Source organism: Telopea speciosissima, chromosome 9 (assembly GCF_018873765.1).
Source record: "Telopea speciosissima isolate NSW1024214 ecotype Mountain lineage chromosome 9, Tspe_v1, whole genome shotgun sequence".
Lineage (NCBI taxonomy): Eukaryota > Viridiplantae > Streptophyta > Magnoliopsida > Proteales > Proteaceae > Telopea > Telopea speciosissima.
Window position 1 is genome coordinate 61139183 of NC_057924.1, and position 13766 is coordinate 61152948.

Here is a 13766-nt window from a genome sequence, read left to right on the forward strand (position 1 = left end):
ATTTCTATGTAAATTGTAAAATGACAATTGGGAGGGGGAGGAGGGATTAAAAAGATGTTTATTGATGAGTGAGAGACAACATTTACACAAAGAAGATGAAGCCAAGGAGTGGAACGACCGGGCTGTGTGTTCCGCCAATTTCTCTCACTCCTCTTATCCACAGAAGGAATACGATGCCAAGTTTTAAGCTAAACTGGAATTTGGGGCTTTCCTGTACAGGCACAAAAAAAATTAAAAAAAAAAAAAAGAGTCCCAAACCAGGTTGCTTTAGCAAAGGGACATTCTAGGAAGATATTATCACTGGTTTCCATATGACATTCACATCTGGCGCAGACCAAATCGATCGGCACTTGGTGGACAGAAAGGCCTTGGCCCTACGGAAGGCCTTCAGCACAGGCTCTCCACATTAAGAACGACTTGATCTTTGGCCAGGCCTTGCAATTCCAATTTTTCTTCCAAACTACTATTGGAATGGTCATCCGTTCTTTTATGTGAGAGTTTGATGTTTATTGTTGCTAGTAAGCAATTTTTGTGATTGATTAGAATATGATAGACTGACTTAACCGAGATGATCCCATTTTTTTAGCCGCCCCAAATCGGAAAAAGATTCTGTCTAGCCGTGGCGAGAGTTGGTGCATCCAGCCCCGCTAAACGACAACAAAAACAGGGGTGGGATGATCATTTCATAGGTGGGTCTCACCTAGGCCCCCACATATGAAATGATCAACCCCTCCCCCACAAATTTTTATCCTCTCCTGTTACAGTACGGTGCAGTACTGTATTGTGCAGCGCTACAGAGGCCATGTAGCACAACAGGCCCCACATGGTGCACATGGCCTCTGCAGCCACTGCACGATGCAGTACTGCATCGTGCAGTAACAGGAGAGGATAACGATCTTCCCCCCCCCCCCCACCCCCCATCCCCCATCCCTCTCAGTTTTTAGGGTGGTTTCTGAGCGCCCACGACTGGATAGGAGCCAGGTCCCCCAAATCAGCCTTACTGTCAGGTTAATCTTCAAGATTTCTTTCCTGTCAGAGGGATTGAAAAGCTGTTCAAGAAGATGGAGTTTCCAGACTCGGTTCCTCTCGCTGATCTATCAGCTCAGAAACTTTAGTAATGGCTCACCCAGGTGACCTAGGGTACTGTATGAGTTTATTGGTACATAAATGGAATTAAATTATGGTAGACACACCCAGTGATGACATTTCCTGTGTCATTCAATTCAAATATCATTACTCATCAGGCTCACAAATCGGGGCAAGAACAAATACCTCTTAATGGGACCAGCAAACAAATCGGTGTATCATACCCAGGGTTTTAGGCCGATATCGATCCATTTAAATTGGCCATTCTTACCCCCCCCCCCCCACTTTGCAGAGAGATTATTTCCCGACTCAAATCCGAGATCACTATGTCTCAATGGAGCAATCTTACTGTTGTGGTGTTATCCACTCTCAAAAATCAGTAGAACAATACTGCCCCAATAGCTTTCGATTTCAATTTGGATTTTAAAGATTGATTAGTTATTGGTCCAATTTGATCTGGAATAATATATGTTAAAAACTTAATAAGACCGCACAAAATTAAACCTACCATTTAACATTTCTGTTTCCAGTTGTACAAGTCAATTCTACAGGATCTAATTGATCCAGATAATAATAAAATAAATATGAATTTAAAGTTAAACCATGCAACAACGCATTACGAACTGGAAGGAAAGATTGAAAGATGCTATTCATAACTCTTATTAACAAGAAGATATAATTAGATCCTTTATTCCCTATGTTAGGATTTGAAATTTTGGGATTTGAGATCGATCCGATTAAAAGGGCAAACAGAAAAATATAATAAAACAAAAATCATGATGAAAAATAACTGATTTATGTCTTTCCCTCTCCTCAATTTCTAATTTATTTTTTTTTGGTTTTGGGTTTTCAAAACAAATACAAAACCAAAGCCAATCGGACCAGCCACTAAGATCATCTGAAATCGAAAAAATAGATTGAAACCGGGAATACCTCAAGGGGTTAGTTAGTTCAGTTGGAAAAGACCAACTCCGTAGTTCAACTCTTCATGGGTCCTCCTACCCTATCAAAAAAAGCTGGGAAGAATCGATAAGATATAGAAAATCAAAACTGTTAAAACCCGACAAGAAAAGAAGGTTGCCGCAAAGATGCCAAAGTTGAATTTTCAACCAATATTATGTTGCACATACAAGCAGATGTCAACTTTTCTCCGGATCGCCATATACTCAAACAACTCACCCAGCCTAGATCCCCTTGAGGACATGTATTTGGTATGATTTTTCACTTCCCCCCCCCCCCCCCTCCTTTTTCTCTCCCCCATAAAAGAAAAGAAAATCCCAAATGCTACACTTCTTATTGTCTTTTCCCCAGTAATTTATTAAAATTATTATAAGCCTAGTAACAAATCTGCATTGATACTTCTAAGAACAAAAGGAAAACAATAAACAATAACCACATACATAGAATACAATTTACCAAAATGAAATAATAATTTGGACCATCATATAATGTAGCATAAATTCCTGCACTTAACGCCTAGCCACTGATTCAGCAGAAAAGAGGTTCTTCACTCGTGAAAGAACCGAGTCATGGGCTGGATCATATGGGTGGTCCTTGGATGGAATCTCCAAAATTGCAGGAACTGGCTTTCTGTAGCTATCAACAAGAAACCTGATCATGTTTGCAACCTGAACCAAAATTGAAGCCCTTACATTAATAGGCACTACTATTGATGAATAAGGCGGGACAAAGGATAAACAGAGGGCAGTGATATATATCACACGTGTGAGGCAAGGTGAGCTCACCCAATCAAATATCATGATGGAAAATAGCAAGTATTTATGTAATTATGGGATAAGTACAATTACTAGATACCTATTTGTGCTCATGAAATTGATCAGATGAATCACCCATGGATGAGGTGATCATTTTCCATAAATAAATGTACCATATTCCAGTCACTCAAATGTAGGCATCACATGGATTTCTTAACACCCCCAAAAATTATATATGTAGGCATCATATTGAAATCTGATGACACAGATTGCATTTAATCATTAGTCAAAAGTAATCCAGAAAGGCATCAAGAGAACCAGAACTAGTTCACCCACATTTGTCTGAATAATACAGTAAGGTTGACTAGACAGCATTTATTCTACTGGTTATTCCTCTTATATAGTTTAAACTTCAATAAATCTCAGTTGCAGAATTCATTCTGGAGGTGACTTCCGTGTTGCCACAGAATGAAGCTTGTGACAGTTCAGTAATTCAGGACTGAAATTTCAATTAAAATTTTCAATAAAGCTAAAAGATTTTTTTCAAAAAAAAAAAGGGACAAAAGATATGAAAAAGTTAAGCAAATACATAGAAATATAACCTGCATAATTTATAATTCATAATATAAGGATGAGCAAAATAGAAAAAAAAAGGTTGGCCCAACCAGGACGGAATCCCTGGTTGGCAGATCTATTCTGCTACATGGTAAGTCGCAGGGTGCTGAAATTTGGTGGATAGGTAGAACCCAAGGTCCCCTGCTAACATGGCAAGTTTCAGCCCAAGTGGAGTTTGCCACATGGCAGAACAAAGCACTGAAAAATTCTGGACTTCCAAAAGGATGCAGCGGTTGCCAAGGCGACGAATAGATTAATATGGGAGGGTAAATGATTGAATTTGGGGCTTAGAATTTGACGTGGTCAATCCAGACCATTCCCTTAACATTCAATGGTCGGGAATGCTACATCATCCTTCTACATAGGACAAATGGGTGAGCCGACTAGGAAGGAATCATGGTAGACCCAACCAGGAATCTTTTTGCCAGAGAAGGAAAAGATTAGAGAGGTATGTAGTTTCTTGTCAAGATTAAAGGCAATGATGAGAAAATGCCAAAAACAACTTCTGCAAATCCTGAAGTGATCTTTCAGGTGTATCAAATATTACATTAGTCAGAATTCTGTTGAGATATTAGCATCAGGTGCAGAAAATATATAGGACCAATAGGCCCATACTTTTTTGGGTGAATAAAAAATCCATTACATACAAGCCCCTATAAAAGAGGAAGGAGAAAAACAATACAAACAAAGCAAAACCCAATCCTCAAGGAGAAGAGACAAAGGGCTGCAGAAGAGAGAGGCAATCCCCATGACACAACAAAATGCCTGTTCCTTGGGGAATCACCACAACAGGAGGTGTCATAGATAACTTGCATCTGACATCAAAAGAGATGGAGTCCCAAATCGGCTGGAAGGATCTGATGCTGGAGGACCATTTCCTGAGATTACGCTCCATCCATATATGGTTGATAGTGGCACCAAAGGCAAGCTTCCCAACCACATCACTGAGAGATTTACCAGCCACCCATACCCATTTGCGAGGGAATTGATGCAAGTGCACTACCTAGGACCGACTCAAACCCATTTGGGTATCCAGATGGAGATTAACTGGGTCAAGTTTGAGTTTTTGAATCAAGTAGGATTTCTGGAATTTATGTTATTTGGGGAAATAGTATCTTTTAGCTTATTTTATTCTGTTTATTTTAGAAGTTAGCTACATAGAGTATTTGGTTTCCCAAGTGTTCTTAGTTTCCTTATTTGAATAAGTTTCCTAGTTAGAGAGTTGGTCTTTATTTTTAGGAGCCTTATATTTCTCTTTATACATCGTGTAATTCCCCATCGTTGAATAGATTGAAAAGATGATTTGAGTTGATTGTGTTTGAGAGCCTGTGCGTGTGTGAGAGTTTCTCCTCCCCCCCCCCTCTCTTTCTTATGCAATTTCCTCTCCTCCCTTGCAACAGTGAAACCCCTCCATAGTTGTCACGGCGTCTAGGCGACCCAAGGCGTTGGAAAGGGTCAAAAATTCAACCAAGGTGCCTGGACGCCTTGACAACTATGGACCCCTCTCAGCTTTCCTCTTCTTCCCTCACTGGTCCTCCACCAGGAATCCTTCGTCTCTGTGACAAAACCTCAACAACCAGAATCTATGAAGAGAAGAATGGAGATGGAGAAGAGGAGAGAGGGTAACCACAATAAGAATATAATGGAATGCCTCTATCATGGACAGCCTCTTCCTTATATAAATCAATTAACCAACTCTTAGTAGGAAACCTACTAAGATCTAATTAAACCAAAGACTCAACTCAACTCTGCCTTATCCCAGCTAAATGGGGTCGGCTACATGGATCCTATTTCTCCAATCAGCTCTATACAAAGCCACACAAGATTCAAGTCCTAAGCTATACATGTCTTTCCTCACTTCACCTATGATTAATTTAGGTCTACCTCTAGCTCTTTTAGTACCTTCAATTTGAAATAAATCACTCCTCCATACCGGAGAGCATTCAAGGGTCTTCAATGCACATGTCCATGCCACCTCAAACAAGTTTCACACAACCTATCATAGATAGGGGCAACTCCCAGGTTTGCACTAAGTTGTTCATTCTTTATTTGATCTCTTCTAGTTTTACCACTCATCCACTGCAACATCCTCATTTCAGCCACATTAAATTTGTTTAACTGTTTTTTCTCTACTGCCCAACATTCAGCCCCATACGTCATTGCTGGTCATATATTTGTTCAATAAAAATTTCCTAAAGTGATACATCGATCACCCAACACTCCTGATGCACTCCTCCATTGGATCCACCCTATTCTAATACTTGGTATAATATCATTCTCTATTTCTCCTCCTTTATTCATGATTGAACCTAGGTATCTAAAGGTATCACTTTGTGGTAACTCCCTATCATCAATTTTTACCACCTCACTCTCAGTCCTATTGTTACTAAAGTAACACATCATATACTATGTTTTTGTTCTACTTATCCTAAAACCTTTTTATTTTAATTACAACCAAAGACTAACTAAACTAAATAACAATGACTAACTTAGACTACGACTCAACTTAGACTTTTCCCACTCTCAACTTGGATTTCCGCATTATTGAGTTAAGGAGTTCTACTTATTCGAGATGGTTAAGTTTTCAGTAAGGATTTTTGAGGATTTATTAGGGATATATGCAATCTATTCGGTTTTCACCGAGTAGGATTAGAGAACTAACGCAGACCCGAGTTCGAATAACCCTTATTGGGTTGCTTGCAGACCCATCCAAGCAAAGAAACACTCAAATCCAAATTCTAGTGGTGGAATAGTAAATAAATTAATGTTTACAAGGAGAGTGGCAATGCTGTAAATAAATTGAAATCATAAAAGGGATGGCAGAATTGTTATTAAAGGGAATCAACTAATAAAAGCAAAACATTGTACGTGAGTGGAGAGGAGTTATAAGTGAAGAGGCAATCTTGGAATCAAGGCAAATAGATGGGACATGAGGGAATAAATAATAAAGGAAGGGGTAGTTTAGGAAACTCAGCAAATAAAAGAAGTAAAACCAAAATCGTGGGCTGAGGGAGTCTTCTTCAACCTGGCAAACAGAGGCAGAGGAACACCATGGAACCAGACCTGGTTCGAGTGGAAAGTCTCAATCGATAGTGATCCTTACAACCTGAAATTCCAAGCAAGGCATTGTAATACTTAGACCTCTTGAAATCATCCAATCACAACTCAAAACAGCACTCGATCACTCAAAGAAAGCTTCCTGAAACTGCAAGTGGCGGTAGGCTTAGAACCAGCCTAATGGCAAGCTACGATTCTCACACCTGGGGAGGGGTTTTGGGAACCAGCACCCAGGGTTTGGATCGCCCTAAGGTAAGGCCTCAACCCCCAAAATCTAAGGTGAAAAGAAGAAAGATCAAGGGAGATCAATTCAGCTTTGTGGGGCTGTCGGGGTTACCCGGAAAACAGAGTAGCAGTGTTGGGTTAAAAGATAAAGGAATAATGAAGAAGAAGAAGAAGAAGAATTAATCAAGAGAGGGAAGGGAGCACACGCTCACCAATTCTTGGCAACAACCAACGAATTCAAGTTTTATTCATTCTAACCTGAAAAATAAAAGACTTACAAGAGTACATAAAATCAAATCTACTATTAATTAACCTATTAAAACTAAAGTAGGGAAAGGACTATACCACTAACACCAAGTAGCCCATTTAAAATAAAAGACAACAAGATAAAATCTCAACTAATAAAAAACCCTAAGAAATTAAATATCCTACTGGACCTAAAAAACTCATGGACCCCACTCATCTTCACACGGATACCCAAATGGGTTTGGGTCGGTCCAAGGTAGTGCACCTGCATCAAGAACATGATTTTCCAATGCTTAATTTTCTGGAATACAGTGCAGGAGTTTTTAACTATGCTTTACCCGAATCTATCTCCTTTCTGTCCAGTGAACTGTTAAAAAAACCTCTCTTTTTTTGGCAATCAAATGTTTAAAAAAGAAATTCTTTTCCTTTTTTGGCATCCAAAAACAGCCTATGGTTAAAAAGTGGACTCCAGAAATATTCCTCAATTTCCCCCAATGACTTCAATATCAAGCAGTTCATCATCATCATCATATGAGCCATACTTGGCTATAAGAAAACTCAACTCAACTCAACCCAGCCCAGCCTTATTCGAACTAAATGGGGTCAGATACTACTTGGCTATATATGAATCCTATTCACAATTGCAGTCTATCTAGGGTGCTTCAAAACTCAAAAACTCTTGCAGCATCTCGAGAACCACTCTGCCTAGTCAGCCTTGTGCTTTCAGAACCCTAATTTGCACCAAACAACTTCTTTTCATTGCTCTAATTGTCTTCATGTATAAGAGGGAAACATCTCAATCAACCCTTCATTTTATTCACCAACTGGTGCTAACAATTGGTTCCCTCAAACAAATCCTACGTAGTCTTGTTAGTTGTTATTCAGCCCAACATCCTCACCTACACAGATCCTACTTATGTCTGTTTCTAGATTGAGAAGTCAACCATTCAAATCTAACATTTTTCTAAAACAAAGATTTACTAACAGCATGATCACTTATGAGAGACAACAAGATACAAATTAATAGAACATGATATCAGGTATCAATTCAACTTACATATTGGCTAATCAACACAATGGCAATGTCCTCCTTTGTGGTGAACTCTTTGAATGCATCTTCAATCGCTTTAACAGTAGTTTCTAGAGCAAAGTGAAGATTGGGAAGTCAATAAATAAGTAGTGGCAAAACTAACTTCAGAGACTAATTATAGGAATTACAATAAAATTAGCTGGCCCTTGTAATCAACCATAAATATTCCACTCTGAATGAAGTAATAGAGTTTAAGTGTAACTACTCTAGCATTGAGAGTGCAATATCAATGATGTAAACTTCATTCAGAAAGGAAAGTGAAGATTATAAATGTTTGAACACTAGGTTGCAAGCATGAAGGTATATCAGACAAAATCAATTTTGCAATCTCCCAAGTCATATCAAACCACATAGGGATGCCTGGACTAGTGAGAAGTAGGGGGTTGTAAATCTCCACATATCTCTTTGAAAGAGGGATGGGGAGCTAAGGAGACATTTATCCATATTTTAGGATGCCTTGTGTCATTGGAGATTTAAGGTCAACTGCTTCAGAGGTCTGACCAACAACAGCCATGCCCTAAATGTATTCCTTTCTCAGTATTACAATAAAAGATATTTCAGTCTAGGGTCCAAACAAAGGAGACAGATAAGTTTTTATCCTGCTGTGATGTGTTGGAATATTTGGCTCCGAAGAAGCCCAAGATCTTTCAAGGGTATAAAGTGCCAATTGATGAGATGGTGATGAAATCTTTAAAACCTTTTTTTTGGTGTTTGTATTCTAATGAGTGTAAAGACATCAAGTGGGTGTACTATAGGTCCAATTGGGATCATCATGAGAAGCTGATATGTGATCCCTTGTGGGTTTGATTATGTACTGTTGTGTAGTGAGGAAATGTACCATTTGGGTCAGCTCCTTACCCACTTTTCCTTCCTTCTGATAATAAATTAACCAATGAACTTTTCTAAATAGATGTTAGAAAAACGGGCCATATAAAGATTCTCTTGTGACTCAGAACCAGCTTGATTTTTATCAGCATCAGCCAAGTCATACCATGAAGGCATGAAACAGATTCTTTTACACCTGGACAAAATGGCTTAACGCCATTTGAGAAAGTTCTTCACATATAAAACCATAAAGCCAAGTAGTTGCATGTGAAGTAGTCACACATAATTCAATTGCTTTGACTTCTCAACAAAGCATGGCTGCTACCTTGGAAATCCAGGACCATCTGGGGTAGTGGGGTGGGTGTATCTTTAAGTATCTAGTGATTTGATGGTTGATGCTTATTCTAGATAAGCTTATTTCCACTTGTCTTCAATTAATATGATTGGAGTTCAAGAATGCTCATAAAAAGTACATTGCAAGACCACTAGTCCAATACAATACATGATCTCGAAGTCGGAACCTTAAAATCGATTCTTGATTTTAAAGAATCTTAACCTTCCTCTTGAATTCCTAAGACCCTTAATTAAAACCTTAAATTTCCTAATCTTTAGGGCCATATCCTTGGAACACCTAACCTGTCCTGCATCAAGAGAGCTCATTTTTTCCCCACAGAAGATTTTAGATTCCTCTATCTCCATTCTTGAAAATTGAAACATAGATCTGTAAAACATGGAAACAAAACTGGCTTTCTGATCTGTGGTTTAGTTTCAACGAGTGTATTCAAGGCACATAAATGATGGCTAAATGCTGTACTTGATGATCCAAAAAAAAAACTATCAAATTTCTAAAGGTTAGATATTCAAAATAAACTAGAACCTCAGAAAATAAACTTAACATGTATAGTCATAGATAAAAAAAAATTACATTGGGAAAGAAACAGAGATAAATGCATCATCACTATGTCATAAAATTTTTATTCTAGATTTTTTTTTTCATGTTAAATAGTACACCAACTGTTCTCCCATCATGGTACAAGATCTCGACGAGATCTCGAAATTATCTCGGTTTCGCCAGGTCTCGAGACGAGACCAGTGGCGATACAGGAAAATGACATTATCTTGGTCAAGATCTCGATATCTTGCCGAGATCTCAGCACTTATCTCGGTCTCGATTTGACTCGAGACCAAACCAAGCTATAAAAAGGCACCCTCTCGGTGAGATTTCGACCTCAATTCGAAATCTCGCCTCTCTTGCTTTGCTGTGAAGGAAGAACACTTGGAGGTGAGAGTTTTGGTGCTTTTTTTGGCAAATCGCACCTCAACTGAAGATTAAAGCTTGGAGATTCAAGATTGAAGCTTCAACATCAGGAGAGGGAGTTGCATTGCATCTCAAGAACAGTTTTAAGTACACTTGTATTTGTTTAATCTATGCGTCTTTCCAAGTTTCTAACAATTATTAACAAATCGTCAAACCATCACCATGTATGATTATGAATATGATGCCTAATGCTTAAATGGTTTATAGTTTGATCATTTTTAATTCATAATGCTTATTTAAGTTGTTTTACACCCCTACTTTAATTATATGAGTTCTAAATATTGTGTGGCTTAGCCTAGGGTAGACCTCACATACGCCGTAGACTATCAACCTAGGGTCCAAAGTCAAAGTACCATTTTGGGTTTGAATTTGTAAAACCTAATGATCCCACTGTGTTTAGAGGCCTAAAATAGGGTGGATGTCAAGTTTCAGCACTTATCTTGGCCATGTGGACACCAAAACCAACCATCAAGTTGAACCAGAAAAAAAAATGCAAGATCTCGGTATATCTCGGTTTTTTTGGCCTGGCAAAACCAGTGGCAAAACCGAGACCTAAAACCTTGTCTCCCACGCAACGCCAAAAGATACTCATTAAGGCACTAGGATCCCAGTAATGCAGAATCGACCTCGAACCAGAACCAATGGGAGATCAATCACAATACGATTGCAATAGGGACGAAACAGTAATGATAAGAGAATTTCTAACATATTTTTTAACATATGAAAGAAGAAATAAAAAGGATAAGACTTTGGAATCACCACCAATCCCAACCTGTTGATTCACGACAAAAAGAGTGTCTCTGCATCACTACATCAAAAAGTTCTGAATCACCACAGAACATTCAAAGGCATAAGCCAATAACTCATTCATAGTTGTCACAGCATCTAGGCGACCCAAGGCGTTGGAGGGGGCCTGGGGCCTGGATGCAAGGCGCCTGGATGCCAAGGCCGTCACCTAGGTGATGCCTTGACAACAATTAACTCATTCATTCCATCCCCTCTCCTCCATTACATCAGTACAATGCTTTAATAAAAGAACAAAACAGAGAAATTGAAACTATCGTAGTAGATCTAACAGAATATTCCAGTAATCGTCTAGATAATCTCCTCTCTACACAAATCACATGGGCCAACGCAAATCTTCATTCAATCTTCTAGAATATCCTCCATGCAAATCTCCTCCAAATCTTCTAAAACAAACAATAAACACCAAAATAGAAGCTAACTACGTAATCCCTAATATTTGGGCTTATGGATTTGCCCACTACAATAGTAAACCCAAAAATTCTAAACTGGCCCATGCAACCCATTAGGCACTCAAATTAAGCCTGACTTAAACAAAACTTAAACCATCGGTTCAGTAGGACCCAATAAACTAAACAAAGCACAAAACAACATGCCCGTCTTCTCTTCTTGCTGGAATTCTGCATCACCCAGCCAGGCAAAGAAGTCACCTATTCAATACTTTGACAGCAACAATGTAAAAGAGAACATGGAAAGAACTAGGAGATTACGTGATTAAAGCTGTTTATCCGTGAAGAGAAAAAGCTACTGAATAGACCACATAAGAAATTCAACCAATAATTAAAAAAGAAGAATGAGTAAATCAAACACAAACTTGATGCATAATGAAGATTTAGAATAAAAAACGAAGATTACAGATAAGTTAATAATATGAGTATAAGATAAGAAGCCATATGTCGAAGATATGAAATAAAAAATTCAGCAAAACTCATAAGCATACTTGAATCAACAATAAGGTAGTTTGTCTTCCTCCGTATGTCAACATTACCCACTCCAGCCAGCAAGAATCCAGTTATAGTGTCCTATATTGAATAAGTTATTCATTAGAAGATGTGATACATAGACTAGTACAATGTGAAACACATATATCATAATTCAAAATTGGCATTTAGGCTAACTCAACACATAAAAGACCTCAGATTTAGATATCATAGACATCAAATCCATCCTAGGAACAAGGTCGCTATGAACCATTTCCCCCAAGAAGATACAACATAAACATGCCCAAATGAATATGCTAAAAGAAGGAAAGAGAATTGCCTCAACACTGCTTCATCTAATCCATTAAATTCCATGCTTAAAATCATATCTATTACTGAGTAATCCCTCTGCAAAATTCATCACCACTGTTAAAATCTACCAAAATATGTTGTAAGGGGCATGATCCATATGTATCATGGGGGTACATATGTGTCATGAACACACTTAAGTATGGCTGGTGGCATATGGTAAGTTTGAATTTGCGGATCCACTTCTTGTTAGTTTCCTAGATTAGTTTTATTTCCTATTTCATGTCTAAGTTGGTTACCTATGTATCTAGGATTTTGACTGTTCTAGATTGTAATCTGTTAGTGTATATATATATGATCAGTGGGTGAGCAAGAGACACACCCGACTCTGCTCTTTTCTGTATTCAGAGTTTCTTCATCTTCTCTTCTATATTGGTGGTTTATTAATCTCCATATTGTTACATGGTATCAGAGCGATAATAAGCTACTAATTGATCTCCTTAAAATTCTGGGTTGAGTGGTTCTTCTTCAAGTTCCTCTCGATTTCCAGCCTGCAGCAGGCAATGCTGCCTTATCTACTATTATTGCTGCCCTTAGTTTATGATGATTCAAGGATAAAACTAGGGCTGTTTGTTAACTATCTACTGCTGCATATGAAGATTATTTATTGAAGACATCAAGTTCCATGAATATACCAGTTGCAGCTTCACCCATTTAAAAGGGCGAGCCTGATCCCTGGTACCATCCTGTGGTAAACACCTGAGCAGGGATGCCATCCAGTCCTGGAAGGGTCTTCAAAGAGATTGCTTTAATTGCTTTCCGATGGTCTTATGTTTCGGAGTTATGATCTCGTACGGACTCGGAGCGAGCCGCAGCCTTTAGGCACTAGCACAGTGCGAGTTACGTTCGATGTGGTGTCCTGTAGACTTTGGTCTCGATCCACTCAGTGGGTAGATAAGATTTTAAATCCAATGTAGAGTGCTATGGCTGATACATGGTTCTGGCTGGAGCATTATGGTTTTATCGTTCCTCTCTCGAATCCTCTGTATTGGTGTGGCTTCAGTTCTGCAATTTTCTCTCAAGCTATGAAGATCTGATGATTCTATCCATGCAACCACTTGATATTCTAATTTTTTGGAGAGTGATTGAAGACTTCATAATGTGAACTCGATCCATATTTGAGCCCTTGTTATTGTTCTGATTTTCTGTATTCAAAAATCTCCTTTACCCACTGCGGATACTCTGTTTTTGGGTCAATTTTTTTACCTACTATATTGTGGATATCTCCTGATCTATCCATGTGATCAGGATCATATTTTGGGCTTAGGTTTTCTACGAGGGCATACTCCTTCTGTGGGCATTGATCCGAAGCTCCAACTTGGAATTTTGTGCTAATTTCGCAGCAGGGGGTAACCTCAGTGTGTTAGGCATATGGGGTCAGTAGTGAAGGAAGTTGGGGAGGGCAATCGAGCTCAACCTAGCAATGGCTCTGCTGGTGTTGGGTCTAACTCAACTTTGAGTATGGAATTGACTTTATTGATTGAGTGGAGTTACGG

General features: G+C 38.7%; 1 protein-coding gene across 2 annotated transcripts in view; it reads right to left on the reverse strand.

Moving 5' to 3' along the window:
* The window catches only part of LOC122640983 (V-type proton ATPase subunit F), a 34580-nt gene that overhangs the window by 19447 nt on the left and 1367 nt on the right, over positions 1-13766 (reverse strand). The window contains exons 2-4 of one of the 2 annotated variants that reach the window (XM_043834290.1): positions 11922-12003; positions 8002-8084; positions 2534-2714 (exon numbers count right to left, since the gene is read on the reverse strand). In XM_043834290.1, coding sequence (XP_043690225.1) covers positions 2556-2714; positions 8002-8084; positions 11922-12003 — 324 coding nt within the window. In that variant the 3' untranslated portion in view covers positions 2534-2555. Of the gene's footprint in view, positions 1-2527; positions 2715-8001; positions 8085-11921; positions 12004-13766 lie in introns of those variants that run through there. The other variant, XM_043834289.1, reaches the window with a different exon arrangement.